The following is a 19,173-nucleotide window of genomic DNA, read 5'->3' on the forward strand; positions in this document are numbered from 1 at the left end:
TAAAACTTAGTCTAAAATCTACCCTGTCTGAAATTATAAATTGACTCCAAACTATATAAAACCAGAAACAAACCACAATCCATGCAATACTTTTTACTATGATCCATCAAAATGTCACAAAACATGCAGTGAATCTGAGTCTTTGGCCTTTAAATCATTCTTCTTCTTTTTTTTCATTCTAGGGGATAAGTGCTCATAGGCTTTAACAATTTTATAGTTATGCTTAATTGCTATTATTTATTGTTTTATCTGTACTGTTGTAACCCACCCTGAGCCTTGCTGTGCAGGGGAGGGAGCAGCTAGAAATCAAAATATGATAAATAATTAATAAATAACTTGACACAGGGCTGGATCCAGACTAAACTAGCCATTTCCACCGGTTTCCCGCTTCCTGCTGCAGCACCCCATGACATTCCTCAGGGTCGCCCATTTCCCCCACCCCCAGGAGCAGCATTTTGTGGAGATCAGCGGGCTGCAGTGGGGCCGGGGAGGGAAGTTCCTCCTGCCATTAGGAGATTTAACCTCAATTCAACCCACAGTCTATTCCCAAGGGCTTCTTGGATTCCAGTCCAAGATTTACTTCTAACCATTGTTATCAATGGGAGGAGCTGGTTCCTGGGCGTTTGTGTTTGGCTTACAAAGAAAGCATACTCAGGTCTTACAAGACTTCTGGCACCCTGAGGCCTGCCATTTAAAAGCACTCATTGTGGGGTATTAACGCACTGCCAGATTCCCCCCCCCCAGATGATTAGTTGTGGGCAATTCATTCGGATAATCTAATTAGAGAGGAAATGAAAGACAGTGGGAGGGAAGGGCAGAGAGTGTTTTTGATGGCAAGAATCATTTGGTTGCATTTGCCACACGTAGTTCAATGAAGCAGCTGATTGGAGCCCGGCCAGCTGGGATAGCAGGAGCTTGGTCTATGTCCCAGAGTTCCACGGGAAAATTGGAAGGGCTTTTTCCCCAACTGAACTACAGCTGTGCTGAGCTGACCTTGATGTCCCTGGTTGGCAGGCCCTAGTCACACATAGCCATGCACACTAATGGCAGGGAATTTGTCCAAGGATTCAATTCACTTTGTGTTCACTGCTCAGTGAAATTATACAAAATGGTTACATAGGCCTGGCTTCACAGTGTTCTTGAGCCAGCAGGACTTTATTCCTCTGTTGGTATCAAGATGTCAAATGGCTCTGCCACTGCACTTAGAATCGTAGAGTTGGAAGGGATCCCCCAGATCATCTAGTCCAACCCCCTGCCCAAGGCAGGAAATTCATAAATACCTCCCCCTCCACACCCCCAGTGACCACTGTTCCATGCCCAGAAGATGACCAAAAAACCCTCCAGGATCCCTGGCCAAACCGGCCTGGAGCAAAATTGCTTCCCGACCCCATAAAAATGAGGGAGCACATTCATATTGACCGCTGCAATTCTACCCAGCTGTATGTCTTTTCATCTATGGAGGTCTTTCTTTACATCTTCCAGCAATTTTTGATAGTTATTTTCCTTTAACATGCTGTTCTTATTTGTCATTACTATACCCAAATATTTTATCTCATCAATTACCTTTATTTTGGTTTCCTGTTCTAACCTCTCTATAATATCTTGAGAACAGTTCTTGGTGATTATTTTAGTCTTATGGATATTTATTTTTAGACCTGCTGCTCTGCCATTTTTTGCGATTTCATCAAGTAGAGGATTAATGGAGGACAGGGGCTCCATGAGAATAAATATAAGGTCATCTGTGAAGGACTGGAGTATAAATTCTGCGCCCTTTATTCTTAATCCCCATATAATTTTATTATTTCTAATTGATTCATTTAAGGATTCTAAGACAAAAATAAACAGCAAAGATGACAAAGGATAACCTTGTCTTGTGCCTTTTTGTATTTGAATTCTCTCAGTTGTATCTCCATTAAAAGTAATTTTGGCGTATTTGTTTGCAATAGATGGCAGAAATCATTGTTAGAAAATTTTCGCCACAATCCCATTTCTGTAGTTTTTGTATCAGAAAGTCCCATGAAACATTATCAAATGCTTTCTCAGCATCTAGAAACATCAATGCTAGTTGTTTTTCAGGATGAATTTCAAAGTATTCAACAACATTAATTATATTTCTAACATTGTTTTTAATCTGTCTTTTTGGAAGAAAGCCTGATTGGTCTTCATGTATAGTATGAGACAGAATTTTTTTTAACCTTGTCGCTAAAATGTTTGCAAAGCGCTTATAATCTGCATGTAATAATGAGATCGGCCTATAGTTCTTGATCTCTTTTCTTTCTGTCTCCGTTTTTGGAATTAATTTTATCAGTGCTTCATTCCAGGAGTTTGGTATTTTCTTTTCCTTTGTTATATTTTGCATTAATTCTTTCAAAGACAGCAATAGTTGCTCTTCAAACATTTTATAAACCTCTACCGGGAGCCCCTCAGGATCTGGTGTTTTCTTCTTCTTTTGTATCTTGATTGCTTCTACTATTTCATGAGCGTAATGGGATCATTTAAAATCATTTTCTGTGATTCAGTAAATCTTTTTTCGTTATTTTGTTCTAAGTATTCTTTTATATCTTGTCGGTTTAGTGTCCTTTGTGAGTACAGATTAGTATAGAATTTTTAATAATTGGTTTCATTTCCTGTTTAGTATATTTTATCTCATTGTTTACATTATTTAGTGCTAAAATTGTTCTGTTTTCCTTATCTTTTTGGAGTTTGAACGCCAACCATCTTGATATCTTATTTGCATGTTCGAAGTAATATAATTTGGAATATTGTATTTTTTTGGCTAATTCTTGTGTTAATATTCATTTGATGTTGTAGCAGTTTAATCTTAAAGAGTTCTTTTTCCCCATCAAATGTTGAAAAAGAATTTTTGCTCCCCAATGGGGAATTTTTATTGCATTTTTATTAAAACTACAAACTATAACAGAAATAAGGGAGGGGACTATATTTAGTGGATAAAGAAAAGATACCCACTGCTGACTAAAAACCCAAGAGAGGAGATCTTCTGATCAGCTTGAATACACATCTAGTCTTAATCATATTAATCTCATTACAAACTGAGTCACATATTCTGTTAACTTTTCCCACATCTTAAATTAACTGATATAAGGAAATACCCCAAAGCATCTCAATTCAAAATTTTTCAAAGGCACAGTTCAGAGTCCTTCAGCCTTCACTTCTTCTTGTCCAGTCTCTTCCGCAACTTATAAGAACTTTTAGGAGCTGCTGCCCCTTTCTCTGACAGAGAGTCCTCTCCGGAAGAACCCGAGTCCAGCTCGCCACTGGACTTGCTGTCCTCTTCTTTTTCTTCCTCCTCTGGCCCTCCCAGCTGGACTCTTAAAAATTCTCTCGCTTTCAGAACAGAGTCAATCTTTTCTTTTTTATCCTTGATTTTGAAGGTGATACATTCTGGAATTAGCCATCTATATCCAATTGAATTTGTTTGAAGAAAAAGAACAAGGTCTTTATATTTCTTTCTCCGCTGTCTTATTTCAAATGGAATATCCTTCAGTACTCTGATAACACTCTCCCCAGCTCTCAGGGGTGCTCCAGATACTGCTTTCAGGATTGCATCCCTTACATGCCTCTTTGAGAATCTTACGACAATTTTCCCAGGCAGATTATTTTTTTTTATGTATCCTGAATCTGACTTGTAGGCCACATCTATTTCACTTAGCAAAAATTCCGCCTTCATCTCTGTCACTGGGGCCAGTATTTCACTCATCATTTCCTTCAGATTCTCCCCCTTAGTCTCTGGCATGTCCTGAAAGCGAAGGATCATATTAGCCTTTTCCATTTGTAATTGTAGCAACTGCTCTTCTGTAGAAACTTGCTTCTTTTCCAGTTTTTGTACTTTCTTCTTCACCTTTTGGGTAGTGGCGTTCACTTCTTTCACCTTCTCATTTGTTTGATTCATCATTTTCAAAGTCTCGCTTATCTGGTTTTGTTGATTGGTGATACACTGGGTCACTGATGTCATCTGCTCTTTGAGATTATTCATTTGGTCCAGCAGGTGGCGCATGGAGTCTGCCAAAGTCTCGTTGACTCCTTCCGGTTTTGGGCTCTCAGTTACTTTCGAGTTTAGATGTTTCTCTTTCTCCATCCTCTTCCCCGCCATCTTTTTTGCTTTGTTTACTTTCGCAAACTTTTTGAAAGTCTCTGAATATGCGCTTAAACGCTTGCACTCGCCTTGGTAAGTACTCCTTAGCAGTTTTAACCGTTTATACTTCTGCTCCCCCCCTCAATCGCTCTGAAGTCTATGCGCTTGGGAGGCGTCCCTCCCACGCTCGCCTTATCTTCTGTTCCGTGGGGTGGGGAGCTTCTTTTCTTTTTAATCAATGCTTAAATGACTCATGTTCATAATCGGTCCACAGACCTCGTTTACACTCCATTTCTAATGCTCGATCTCCTGCGCTTGCCCCCGTCAGCGTCACTTAGTCGATTCGGTCTCTCAGCACGAAGAACCATCAGAGCGGAGAGGTGCCTCAATTCTCCAGCTTTCTGCCGTCGAAGAGGCAACCTCTCAAGAGCTCCGTGGCCAGGGTCCCTTCAACCGGGTCCCTGGGGGGGTAGTGAGCCTGCACACCCCCTCCTTCGGCTGGAGCACAGCTTCACCCCTGGGAGATCTGGGAGGTGAGTCTGCTAGTGTGCCGCCATCAACCGGAAGTCCAAATGTTGAATTTATTTTTTAGTTTATCTTCTTCTGCCTTTATTTTCCCTCAAATACTCTCGAATTCTTTTTTACTCTGATTGACTTTCCAGGCTTGTTGGTTAATAAAGCATCCACTCAAGAAAGCTTTAAATGTATCCCATACAATATTTATTGATATTTCTGGCTGCAGGTTCCTCTCAAAAAAATCTTGTATCACTATCTTAGTTTTAAGTACAAAATCTTTGTCCATTAAGAGATCTGTATTCAACTTCCAACTGGATTTTTTTGACATCTGGAATAGCTGTATTAAGAGCGGCGCATGGTTGGCATACATCCTAGGTAGTATTTCTACCTCTTTCAGAACTTTTAACAGGGGAGTCGACATCCATACCATGTCTCAATTTCTTTCTTAATCGATGCCGGAATTGTATTTTCAGTCATCTGCTGCATGGCCTTTCCAACACATTTTTGAATCAGAGCCTCAAGTTCTTTAGGATTCATCTGACCCACACTCATCTTTAGGAAAGGAGTGATACCTGATTGCCCCAGTGATGGGATTGAGCTCTTTCTAACTCCACTAGAGCCTGAAGCCATAAATTAAACTGAAATAACCTTAAATTATTTTTCCTAAGAAAAGATATTTCTATTTAAGTTGCTTTCTAATTTGTTCTAAGTAGATACAAATGTAGATATAACAAATATATTTCAAAATTGATTCAATGGCATCAAGGGGGGGAAATCACCCTTTAAATCTTTCAGGGTTATTTCCATTCCTGTCTCTTTAAAAGTGTCTTTCCACAACACTTCCTTGCGACACGCCTCTGATTCACGCTGAGTGCTTGTCTGCAGGTCTACATAACAGGTTGTCTGTAGCTCCGTCGATCTGGCTAGAAAGCGCCTGAAGGATTTTTCTTAATCCGTCACTCTCAACGCTGTCTCCTGGGCTTTACGTGTCGGTCTTCCTTCTGATCTGTCGCTGCCAGTGATGCCAGTAATCTTTTCACCCGGCACTACACCCTGTATTTCGCTGATTCACCTTCTCAACATTAAAGGGGCCACGACCACTCAGGGAGGCACACAGAAAAATATTTAAAACAAAGAAAAAGAAGGAATTATGTAGTTTCTATATCTACCATATGGATTAACTAGCATGCTCGAGACCTCCTTAAATTCATTAAGGTAAGCTTTTCACGAGTTTTAAAGAGGAGTAGCTGCTACTATTCTCGCCTTCTCAAAGGCCATTGAGCATTCCTTATAAATTTTAAATCTATTAACTAAACTCTAGCTAATTAAAGAGTTGTCTTCATAAATTAAAATACTCAGCTTATGTTGTTGGTTCCACGTCGTTCGGTCTTCGCTATGTAGACTCTTAGGTCTCTGCTAAGTTTGGCTTCCGTCGGGGGGAGGCAATGGCTCGCCTCTCCTGCGTCCTTGGTATTCTTTGCTTTGGAACAAGCCTGGCCACAAGCGGTTTGCTGTTCCGTTTGTGGGTGACTTAAGTCCCCTGCAAATCCCCTCTCTCCGGGAAGGAATTTTGGCCGGTGGAAGCCTGAAGAATACTAGGAAGGGCAGAAATGTGCGGCGCTCGTCCACAAGTGTCTGTCCTCGCCATACCAGGAACTGGAACCAAAACCATTTTACCATTATTCTTTTAAAGAAATAACAGTTGAAATGGAATATTTTTAACGTTTCTTGAGCATGCATACTAGTACTGTCCAGGAAGAGGATACACTGTGCTTCTGCCTGAAAGATGGTCTCATCTGGCTGATTGGCATGTTGCATAGCAATGGCATGTGGGAATTCATTTAACATCCGTTGTTGGAAAGCCTCCAAGCGTTCATAGTCATGTCCTCGGCAGACAAATTCTTTGTTCTGGGCAGAATAAAAGGAAAGCAAAGATGGTTACATTAAAACTGCTCAGTATCAACAATAATAACAAAAATCAAAGAAACATGCTGCTGGATACTTCCTTAGGACACGTTTCTGATGCTTAATATATTTTTTACACTATTTTCAGTGCTTTACTTCAAAACTGGACATATTCTTCATCCATATGAACAACAAGCAACATAGAATGATCACAGAACAAACATATAGGTGGGAACAAATACTAAATATGAAAACATCCACCAGTGCTAGAAGATTCCTTGTATTATTGAATCAGATGTGGTGTGAACATCTTGGGAATCTTACCTTTGCCATTCCTGCAAAGAAGAACAGGTTGTTTTCCTTTCAATTGTTTTCTCTATAAAGAACTGAAATTTTAAAAAATCTCCTCTCTTTTTGAGAAGTTGCACAAAGGAGGATGCCCTCAATAAATAATTCAAGGAACCTGAAACCTGGCCAAGGAAAAAAGTAACTTTGTATGGCACCAGTGGATACTTTTACTTTGTTGTCAGTTCTGAACTTGAGCTCCTCTCATACTTCTGAACTGGCAAGGCAAGCAAAATCAGTTGTTTGCCCCTTGCGTGAGACTTGCCTAAGGCTTTTCTAATCATACATTTATTCAAAGAATTAGAGGGCAAAAACAGTTCCTGTTGGGTTGCACAAATTATTCATCAGTCTGGGTGGGGGAAAACCCTCAGCTAGTTCCAGCTCCAGCATCTTCTAATAGCTGATCACTGCAGCCTGAGATGAACAGCCTAGTTTCAATGGCTGTCCTAATGGTACACTGATTGCATGGTTCCAGGAAAGTGCGATGGGTTAAGCTGACACTGCTGAATCGAAGGGACCTTATACCAGGAGAAGCAACATAGAAGTGGAAAACTAAATTGAGTGCCGAGCATGTTCGTTAGTGCCTAAGTACAAAGCCAATCACCATGTGTACACCTCCATTACAGCCTTGTATCTCTACCAGCAAGGGAATGGAGGCTCCTTCTTTTTTGTCCTATCCACTGTACCACCTCACCAGTTACTGCAGGTGCCAGGAAATGAAAATGCAGCAATGATTGCTGAAGAGTTGTGTTGATAGCTACAGCTGCTAAAGGATCTCTTTCCACCCAAACTTCCTGTATCTCTAATCAGTAACATTTGACTGAACGGAGAATTTCAGTATTCCCGTACGACAGATTTTCCTGTGTTCAGTCTGTTGAAAATAATATATGCATTTGACATCTCCTTTAATATTTCAACCCGAGTTCACTGATTTCCCACATCCATTTTTATCATCGTTCTGTATGATTTCAGAATGTAATTCTCTTCAAAGCAACCAGAAACAAATAATTACAAACTTGACAACCAAAGGTTCTTAAACTGGGAAGAACTCTAATTTACAGCTGAGCAGCTTTATGTTGCTATGGTATTCCCCCCCCCCCCAAGACTCCTTGTGTATAAATAAGAACATGTCAGCCTTATACTGTTTGGACTGCTTTTTGAGAAGGCTCTCAAACAGCAATGGTGCAAAACTCTGGACTTAAGGCATCAGTCTTGCCCTGTAAATTGGTATAAATAAATCAGTCTGTAAATGGAGAACAATGTCTTTTGTCTTTCCTTAAAAGTAATAACTGGTTTACCTTCTCAGGCTAATGCAGCTCAACTTTCATAACAATAATAATAACAATGTTCCATCAAGTCGCAATCAACTTATGATGATCCCTCATGGGGTTTTCAATGCAAGAGCTCAGCAGAGGTAGTTTGCCATTGCTTTCCTCTGCACAGCAACCATGGTCTTCCTTGGTGGTTTCCTACACAAATACTAACAATTGCCACCATTTAGTTTCTGAGCTCTAAGAAGCCCAAGCTAGTCTGAGCAATTCAGGCTGCAACTGAACTTTCTTACCACTAAGCTTTCATCATTCAAGCAGTGAAACTGACAAAAATAAATACTAAGCAAAATTAAATGGTAGTTTCAAAGATGAGAGGCATATTGTATTATCAGCCAGCTCTACGATTCTGTTGTCTATATATCTATTTCTCAAGTGTGGGTAGATCTGCAGATATCTGAATCTGTGGATTGGGCCCACACTAAAAGAAAGGAGATTTTTCTCCCAACTTGGAAGACTCCCCCCCTCCAAATTTGCAAAAAAATCTCAAAATGTTTTTTTTTTAAATCATTGGGGAGGTTAATCAGTAATGCACAGCTCTAGTACACCTCCAGAGGCGGCAAAACTGCAGGCAGGTAGGAGAAGAGTTGCCACTGCCATTGAGGTGGCAAAAAGACAATACCTGGGTGAGCAGCTGACGCAGTGAAGATAACAGGGGGACAGAAGATGAGGGGCTTCCTCTGTCACTGGCATGCCTGGGCCTGGTGCAGCTTGCTCCACCACCAGTGTGACACACAGAAGGAGCTGTTCCCTGCAAGTCCTTGTGGATTTGTATGTGTATATAATAAATACAAACTAATTTTCACAGCACCTACTGAACAATGTGGGACTCTCTACCATTGAGTGGGATACCAATAGCTTTGCTTTGTATGCATGGTTTGCACAAAGGATGATTTGTGACATTCATGGTCAGCTTTTTCATAAAAGCTGTTAAAAAGAATCAGAAACAAAAAGCAGGAAACAAATAGCTTGCATCAAATACAAGGTTGCTGGAGCTTGTTTGGTGCTTAGGTTCCAGTCAGCGATCTGCAGGATTAGGACCATAGGGTAATACCCACATCTCAAGCATGACAAGACATCAAAATGTATGCATAACTACAACAGACATCTTTTGTACTCACTCGTAAGAAAAAAGGAAACTTTTTCCCATAAAATCCAACTCTGAAAAACTCTGGCTCCAAACGCTGTTGATCCATAATTTTATCATAAAAAGAAGCTTCCATCATCTATGTGAGATTGAATCAAATGTTATTTGCAGGAGTCTTTAACATTTTTAGAAAGTAGCGTATTCCATGATACTGTTCAACGTAGGCAGGAAAAAAATCATACGAAATTGTGGCCAGATATAAATATTCACATGTTACTTAGATTCAACATATTTAAGAACCAGTGTAGTGTAGAGGACATAATTTTGGGTTTGGGTTTAAATGATCTTCCATCCAGGAAGATGATTAATAGTGCAATCCTAAACAGAGTTACACCCTTCTAGGCAAACTGATTTCAATGGACTTAGAGTGTAACTTTGCTTAGTAATGGTGTAAGTCAGCCTAGTCCCTATCTCTCAGTTTGCTCTATGTCACATATTTGTTCCAAGGATCAAATGGAATTCCTACCTGGAAGAAGGGGAGGATACACAGGTAAATAACGAACAAGTAGTTTTGCTTATTTACTTCATAGCTGCAATGCAACGAATGCGAGAATTTCCCCAGCTGACATCAAGTTCCCATCGATACCTTTGTAGTTCTACTTATCTGTATTTGCTCTGAACATGACCAGATTTTTGTAGGCAGGAGGAACAGTGTGACATCTTTAGAATTAATGTAGTGGCCATGCACAAGGGTTATGGCATAATGTTCACAGATACATCATACCAGATAGATGGCATTGTACTGAGATTTAGGCAGCATTTAAAACCACAGGTTTAAAAATGACTAGGCTGCACAGGGGGGACCAAGCAGAGATCAACAATATGTAAACCTTTTCCTCTTGTGCAACCTCTTCCATCATCTAAATAGGAACTCCGGTCATCTAGTTCGGATTGTTCAATCAAGATTCTAAGTTCTACTATAGATTTACCCAATAAGCTTCTGACACCCCCACCCTTAAAAAGCAAGATTCCATGCCACATCGCAAACTATTTTTGAAAAGCTCAGTCTTAGCAGAAAACAGGGATCAAATATCACAGAAAGTAACAAAGAACTTATAGGAGCTGTGCCTTGGTATACTACCAAAATCTCAATGCATAGAAAAATTATATCCATACTGCATAATGATTCCATCATGTTTCCCAAGCAATAGTAATAATAAACACAACAGGTAAATATAGCACAGCAAATAAGCAGATTAATGGGGAATATGGGGTACAAAATCTATAAAGCTTGGGAATCATCTGTAAATGATTATAAAATAGTTTCAAGTGTGGGGTCTCTGAGTCCAATGAGTCATGAACAGGGCTCTCACCTTCCCCTTCTCATTACAGCTCCCTATAACCCCCAAAACCTACTCTGGAAGGGGGGGTCAGGAACCCTCTGCAATAGTGCACAATGTGACACAGATGGAAGCAACAGGAAAGAAAAGAATCAGGAATATTCACTCCACAACCTGAAGTGCCTAAAAGATCCCTGTCAATTCTTTCTTTTCTGAGTTAACTAGCCCAAACCAAACATGAACTGAAATAGCACAGATAGGTCTTGTTTGTTCTTATGATTGCTACATATGCAGCAGTCATCTGTGTAAGTAAGTGCCATCAAGTTGCAACACACATGGCAACCACGGCAAGGAACTTCCAAGCAGAAGCAGAGGTGGTTTGCCACCACCTTATTTAGCAGAATCTTCCTTGGTGATCTCCCATCCAAGTACCGACCCTCCTTAGCTTCCGAGATCTGAAAAAATTGGACTATACCAAGCTGCCCCTCCAAGCAGTCATCTTTGTGTTCATTCAAATCAAATAATTATTTTTAGCACAAAAGTTAAACTAGAGAAATTTATTTTTGCCTTGCTCAGTAACAAAAGTGATGTTTATATACTTCTTAATGACAAAAATATATCCAGCTCCATTACCCGCATCTTGCTGAGGTTTCTGTAGTCATAATAGCTCTCATACTGCTCCGCGATCTTTCTGCATAGGATAATGCCATTCTCCCAGCACTACAGACAAATAAGGAAGAATATTGTTCTACCCAGAGAAGAATCCATAAGGTTGTTTAGCTGTTTCAAACAGATTTTCAAATATTCTGTTGGCAGTATAGTCTAACATTAACTAGCACTTTCAGAGAATAGTAGCCAACAGGAAGAAACCAATTGCTTACTGACTATATGGTTTATCCCCCTTTTCTGAGCTTAATGAACTGTACTCACAGAATACTGGAAACCTAGTACCTAAGGGGGCACCACACTTGAATTGCCCTAGATCAGATAAAAAGAAGGAGAAGGAGAAGAAGAAGAAGAGCTGGTTTTTGTATTTCGCTTTTCTTGACCCTAAGTCTCAGCATAGCTTTCAAGTGCCTTCCCTTCCTCTCCCCGCAACTGTCACCTTGTGAGGTAGACGGGGCTGAGAGAGCTCTGACAGAACTGTGACTGGCCCAAGGTCACTCAGCAGGCTTCAAGTGGAGGAGTGGGGAAATCAAACTTAGTTCTCCAGATTAGAGTCCGCCACTCTTAACCACTACACCATGCTGGCTATCAGAATGAAAACTAAACATCCAATTAAAATACAGAAAAAAATTCAGAAAATCCTGGCTACTGCAGTTAAGCAAGAATTAGACTGATGTCAGGGTGAATGGAAAGGCACCCAGTTTTCAGCTATATAGTCAAACTAAGGCATGATTAATATATACAAAAAAATGCTTATGTCTTCAATGGCCTCTTAAAAATATGTATAGTTCTTATGGAATCAACAGAATGAGGTACAGTGGCAGCAAATCAGGAAGTTAAAGGTTCATCATCTCTGCCCCAGAGTCTGATAAGTAAAAAACAGATACTAAACAAAATAACATTGTAAAGCACATAAGTCTTCGAAATGTTCTGTACATTAGATTATTTGTAAAAGACATGGCTAGTCTCAGACCAAGGTTTACTTTACTTTGGTTAGTTTATGAAACTAGGATTTGGCTCACAAACAATAATTCAAATCCTAGTATTCCTTGACAAATACAGAATTTATCACCTTCCTACCAGTTTGGTGTAGTGGTTAAGTGTGCGGACTCTAATCTGGGAGAACCGGGTTTGATTCCCCACTCTTCCACTTGCTGATGTGACCTTGGGTCAGTCACAAGCTCTGGCACAGCTGTCCTTGAAAAAGAGCAGTTTGTGTCAGAGTTCTCTCAGCCACACCCACCTCACAGGATGTCTGTTGTGGGGAGGGGAAGGGAAAGGGAAAGGAGTTTGTAAGCCGCTCTGAGACTCCAAGTGAAGGGCGGGGTATAAATCCAATCTCTTCTTCTTCTTCTACCCACTCTTGCAGAAACCAACTGGTATCCCAGCCTGGACTACGGTGAGGGAAGCATCAAGGTAGAAACCAGGATTAAGCCAAAAATGTCCACATTTGTACATAAATAATTGCAATTAACAAGCCAACTTCAAGCCATGGTTTCAGAATCTGGTCTGATATACCTTAACTAACACTTATCCGTGGAGTGGCCGACATTCAGATGATTAGCCCTAGGCCCCGTTCATACAAGCCCATTTGGGCCGGGAGCGGGACGGAACTGGGGCGGAGCAAACAGGCGCGATCTCACCTCAACATCTGGCGAGCGTGCCGTCTCCGTCCCTGATCCGTCCCAACGGCCCAAACTGCGCCGCAAAAAACAACCACCTCTCTAGGTGGTTGCATCCATTGGTGCGGCGCAGGCAGGGCTGTGGGATCGGCGGCGCGTCCTTGCGCCGCCGCATCCCGGCCCCCAGCCGTACTGCGCATGCCCGAGCATGCGCAGTTCGGCAGCCTCCCCTCGGACTTTTCCTCCCCGGCATCTGAGCGTGCCGGGGAGTGCTGCGCCGCGGCTAGGGGATCCGTGGGATCCCGCCGCGGCGTCTCAAGTTTGGAGCGGCTCTCAGTAGCCGCGTTTCAGCCGGCCCGTGTGCCCGGGGCCTCAGTTAATCTAATCAAGCTGTGGTTTTGCATGACACCTGAAGTCATAACATGACAATAACAAATCACTCGTCATATTTACAATATAATTAAACAATATAATATACTATTAATAATCAACTGGCTTTCAAAACAAAACTTACTTTTCCTCTGTCAAAGTTCTGGATAATAGTGAGATGAAGATATTCTTTACGTTGCCACTCTGTTTGCATGGGATAGTTTAAGAATTCTCTCAGTGGCCGGTCTGACCATTCCAGCAGCTCATCATACAGCAACAGTGTGTAAGCAGCCTCTATAATATTTTACAGGTAAAAATTAAGTAAATTTCATAGGGACAGACACAAATCCCACTTTATTCTTTTATTTAGTATATTTCTTCATGCCTCTTCGACAGGATCTGACTGAAGTGGCTCACATAATCAAAACAGTAAAACAACAACAAATATAATTTGATATTACTCAGACAGCAATTAAGCAAACATTATAAATATTAAGCGGTACATTATAAAACAATAAAAAATCAGCATAGGAATGAAAATCACTCACAAGAGATAACCAATAAAATCAAGACCTAATCCACACATTCCCATAAAACCATAAAAACAGGCCAGATGAGAAACAATAAACAAACATAACATTGATGGAAAACCTAAAATGACTAAGAGGTGAAAGGAATTCCAAACAAAACTCTGGGAAAATAAAACCACTTAACCGCATACTTAAAAGCCAGAGGAGAAGGTGTCAGGTGAGCTTCCTGGCAAAGACTATATCCCAGAAGAAGCACCACTGTTGAAAAAGCCCTGGATCTGGTTGCCACTCATCTCACCGTTGAGTATGAGGGGATAAAAGCAGAGCTTGGGAGGAAAATCTTAAATGTTGCCCCGGACAACAGGGGAGAAGGTGGTCCTCCATGTAAACTGACCTCAAGCCATCTAGAGGTTTCTATATAAGCACTATGCTTTGAATTGTGCTTGGGACCAAATAGGCAGATAGTAATCTTTCAGTACAGGCAGAGGTCATTTCGGGGGGGGGGGCCGTGGGGGAACACAGTTCCCCTGGGGGAGGTGCAGGGGGGCGAGGCACATGACAAAGCCCCGCCCCCTGCTTCTGGCCACCCCGCTTCCAGCCCTCATTCAGCCAGGAGGAGGCAGGAGAAGAGGGAAGGTAAGTTGCTTCCTCCCCGCCTCTCCCCACCCCTGCCTGCCTGGGGCCAGGGAGGGCCTTGGCGGGGCTTCCTCGCACTCCCGCTGGCCTTGCAGGTCCACCGCCAGGCCCCTGATGTCAGGGGGTGTGGCATATGCTAATGAGTTATGCTAATGAGTTCCCCTAGCTCTTTTTCTACAAAATGACCCCTGAGTACAGGGATTGTATGATCCCTATATTCAAACCACAACAATAGCATTTTGTACTAACTGAAGCTTCCAAAAAGCCAAAGACATCCCAGGATAACAGTACTAATAAAACAAATTACCAATTAATGGTTCGTTTTACATTTAAGAATGTTCAATTCTTAAATTGCAACAAAGTCTTCAAGAAAATTAATAGAAATATGTTTTATAGAGTCTAATGTACAGAAACAAACAAATATGGTTTCAATTTTCTATGAAATAAAAGAAAAATAGTATAGGGTGTTAATATGTACAGGGTGTTAAGAGTACAGGGTGTTAATTCCAGATATACACAGGATTTTATTTCCCCCACTGATGTACTGGACAATGCAGAAGATATCAGTCATTCTAAATAACATGACTGGCAGCCACAGAAATCCACTTGCAACAAAAAAAATGAACAGAAGTGAATCGTGAAGTGGAAAATCTGTTTTATGGGAAGAAGGTTAGAACGCAAAGCATTGATAAGGAAGATGAAAGTCTAAAAGATTATCAAGATAATGTTCACATCTCAAAAACTTTCTAACCTTCAAAAACAAATTTGAAAATTACATACTAGGTAAGTGCTCTTTCATCTTTCCAGACCGGGGGCCACACTGATCCCCAAGACCCACTAAGCAGCTATAAGCTGGAGCTCACTAAACTATAAGCATATTTCAGGAAACCGCATGACACTTATGTCATGTGACAGGAAGGGGGAAAGCCTTCCTGTGCTAAAAATAAATCCTCTCCAACACTTGCTGACCTCACCTTAACTTTCTACTGTTCCTTTCATCATGTGTGCAAAGAAGGGGAGGGAGCAAGACACTCTTACTCTCTACTTATGTGCATGACCAGCAGGTCCTTCTAAAAGGCAGCAAATGACAGCAGCTCTGCAGCCCACAGAGGGGAAGACAACTGCCCTAAGTCAAAGCCATCGAGCAATGTCTTGTTTTAACATTATTAATTTCAGTCCCACTCAGGCTCTATTGGAGTACATGGAAGACGAACAGTAGCTCATTTTGCCATTGTTACCGAGGAGATGCATTGACTACCAGCTGTTCAAGGGAAGATTTAAACTTGACATTAAAAAGGAGCGGGTTTGCCAAAAATTATTGGAACATGAATAACTGGCCAGAAAAAGCAGATCAAGTGGTGCAAAACTAGCAGACTTCATGGATCCCACCTTTATAAGACAAATATCTGATATCTGACATTTTCAGACATTGAACATTAGATATACAGGAAAGTTAAATTCTAGTCTCAACTAAAAAGTCATGTCAGTCGGGGCACAAGACATCTGGTATATTCAGAAGCAGTAGCATTTCTGAGGTGGGATCATTTCTGTTTCACTCCCATTCACTGGAAAAAGATCATCAACCCAATACTGCCTCTTACAGAGAGAAGATATTTGATTTAAAGATGAAGATATGAAACAGTGAACAAACAGCTGCCCTATAATCTACATTCAGCAATGTCATCACTCTAATTCGGGGTTTAAACAACTTAATCCTGTGCATCTCCTTCTTATATGTCTTGAGGCCATGTAAAAAGTAGTCATTAACTGGCATGACATGCTCGTATGGGAAGAAACCACCTGATACAGATTTTTCCTCATTATAAACTTTATGGTTTTAGGCCATATTTACCATAGAGTTTTTGTCCTCAAACCAGAGCATCCCACATGATGTCCCCAATGTGATGACATCACTTCCAGGTGACATCATCACATGGGGGACATCATGTTGGAACGTGGCTGTTTGGGTGTGGGGTTCCCCTGCCGGCCAACCAAAACCAGGGGGACCCCCCACCAGCACCTGGGGACTGGCAACAACCCTATTTCCCAACCAGGAGCTGGCAACCCTATCCTGAGATGAAAAAGCTCTGGGGCATTATTTGACCCATTCTAGGTCTGCGCATGCAGTACACAATGCATGTGCAGCCTCTCAACAGGCCACATAATGACTCCCCAAGGTCATTTTAGCTTGGAAAGTTAGCATGGGGAGGAAAACAGCAGCCCCTCCCCCCACGCTGTGGTCCCAAGCCAAATTGGGACCCTATAGTACTTTAAAATGAGTTCCCCACACTGCTGTGTGGCTGCAGGGAAAATAAACCAATTAAAAATTATCATGTCTAATTTGGGCCTAAGTTTTCTACAGTACAATCCTGAGGAGTTACACCTTTCTAAAAGTCTGTTGAAATAGATGGGCTTAGAAGGGTATAATTCTGCATAGGATTACATATTAAACATCTACTCAGTAATCACAGTTACTGGCCACTCAAAAATCCATAAGCATATGACAAGAGGAAACACACAGAAATATGTAGTTTTATATACCACCTTTCTGTTTAGTCAAGACAGTTAACAGTTCATTTAAAAAATGCCAATAAATTAAAATGCAGCAATTAAACAAACATACAACCTCTATTTCCTCAGATTGCCACAGCAGCATTACAGCTCAGCAAAACAACATCTTCTAAAAAGACTGCCTTACACCACTTCCAAAATCATAATAAAGTTAACATGTTTTGGACCTCTTTTGAAGCTCATTCCAGAGAACTTGAATAGAGGTCATAGTTGGAAGAAGCTTCTGAACCTCATTTTTGAAGGATACCCTCTCCTGGGGTGCACAAGCACATGCTTTTAAAAGTATGAGAGAGTCCTTCAAAAATGAGGACTTCAAGGTCATGAAGGACTTTACAGGTAATAACCAGAATTTTGAATTCACACCCTAAAAAAACAGGAAGCTAATGAAGTCATTGATTCAAGCATAACACACTTGCAATGACCCATATCCATTAAACGGGCCATGAACATTGAAGTTTCCAAGATACTTTCAAGGGCAACACCACTTCCCCCACAAAAAGATTTACCTCAGTGATAAAAAAAAAAGATACACATGAAATAGCATTCAGGTCATGGTTCATTGGGACTCACTGCTTCTACCCAAGATAATGTTGATGCTATTGATTTCCCTCAAGAACTTTCCATTGAACAAATGTAAGTATTTATATAGGGGTGTTTTCCTCATTGGACACCTCTTTGGCCTCTGATTATATTGCTGATTATGTAAACAAAGGAAATAATGAAGTGATATAATGAGTTTTCAGGGGAACTAATTGGGAAACAAATCTTAAGAGGTTGGAAACAAGCAGATCAACTCTACCCACCAGCCCCAACTAGGGTTGCCAAGTTGATCTTCGCCGGGGCTCCCGGCCGGCGTCTGGTGTGCGCGTGCGCACCGCACGCACGTCACCCGGAAGTGACGGGAGGACGCCAGGCACGCTGGGGGCGGGGGCATGGCCATACAAGGGAAAACCATAGAGTTTTCCCTTGGATGGCTGTGGCCCCGCCCCCAGCGTGCCCGGCGTGGGCGCGTCACTTCCGGGTGACGCGCACGTTGGGGTGGAGTTCCCTCCGGGGCCCGATCCGGCGCTGCCGGGGAACGGGCCTCTGGGGCGGAGGTTTCCCCACCCCCCGGGGGGACTTGGGATCCCTAGCCCCAATGCTTTGTTCTCCTTTTTCTATCACCCTTCCGAGTGCTTTGTGAAATTAGAGGGATAGAGATGAGACTGGTGGATCTGAAACCTCAATTAAGAGGAGAGATTGTGAGTTCTATTCTGCCCGTTCATATCCAGGGTTTTTAAAATAAAAATGCCAACTAACACCGCAATAATATTTACTCCTATATTCCACTGTTATACAACATTAATTTTTTACTTAAGTATTCCCCACACATTATATATGGTGAAAGATTTACCTGTAAAGTTTTGTGCTTTTAGGTGCAAATCGTGCAGTTTATGTATATACCGAATATACATTTCTTCCTTATTCAATTCTGTCTTATAAAAATTCTGGAATAAAAGAATATTGTGAAACACACAAAGCTTTACCACCTCACAGAATCTATTATTAGACCCATTTAAAGGTGAGCTTACATTTGAACGTTCACCTGACCATGCTACTTGAGTGACGGTTTCTACATGTGAATGAGCTGTCAGAGGTCAGATACTATAGAAAGAACTTCCATATCACATAGCCTCAAACAATACCTTTCACAAGTATCAGCGAACATTCATAGCTGTGAATCATCATGTGTTCAGTAATCTAGCAGTGTGCAGGTATGTATGACCTAGCTCTTAGCAAAAGTTTCTCTTCAAAGACCATTTGCAGTGTGTGACAGAGACAGCTGCAAGTGTGTTCTTGGAGAGGTAATACATTGGACAAACAGCTAGTTCCAAAAGTGTACAATTAGGCGGCAAGATCACAATTCATCTAGTTTGAGCCCATTACAAAGTGTCTCCTTCCCCTTAAGCTATTGGAGTGGGTAATGGGAATGTATGCAAAGTCATGATGTCAGAAATAGCTCAAGTGGATGTATTGCCCTCGTTGGACTACAGTTTCATTCCATCTAAGATTTTTGTTTAGGTTTTAATTTGTGAGAAGAACATTTCCATTAATAAGAGAGCTTCTTTTTAGGTAAATTTCTGGTTTCAAAAATCCTTCTTTAGCTCTCATAACCACCAGTATGA

General features: G+C 41.3%; 1 protein-coding gene across 1 annotated transcript in view; it reads right to left on the reverse strand.

Moving 5' to 3' along the window:
• Positions 1-1,449: 1,449 nt before the first annotated feature.
• Positions 1,450-19,173, reverse strand: part of DOCK4 (dedicator of cytokinesis 4) — a 208,119-nt gene continuing 190,395 nt past the window's right edge. The window contains exons 36-41 of the mRNA XM_015412932.1: positions 18,402-18,495; positions 13,417-13,565; positions 11,248-11,334; positions 9,309-9,413; positions 6,352-6,517; positions 1,450-1,826 (exon numbers count right to left, since the gene is read on the reverse strand). Coding sequence (XP_015268418.1) covers positions 1,450-1,826; positions 6,352-6,517; positions 9,309-9,413; positions 11,248-11,334; positions 13,417-13,565; positions 18,402-18,495 — 978 coding nt within the window. The remainder of the gene's footprint in view (positions 1,827-6,351; positions 6,518-9,308; positions 9,414-11,247; positions 11,335-13,416; positions 13,566-18,401; positions 18,496-19,173) is intronic.

Source organism: Gekko japonicus, unplaced genomic scaffold, assembly GCF_001447785.1.
Source record: "Gekko japonicus isolate JY-2015 unplaced genomic scaffold, Gekko_japonicus_V1.1 scaffold1668, whole genome shotgun sequence".
In the NCBI taxonomy this organism is placed as follows: domain Eukaryota; kingdom Metazoa; phylum Chordata; class Lepidosauria; order Squamata; family Gekkonidae; genus Gekko; species Gekko japonicus.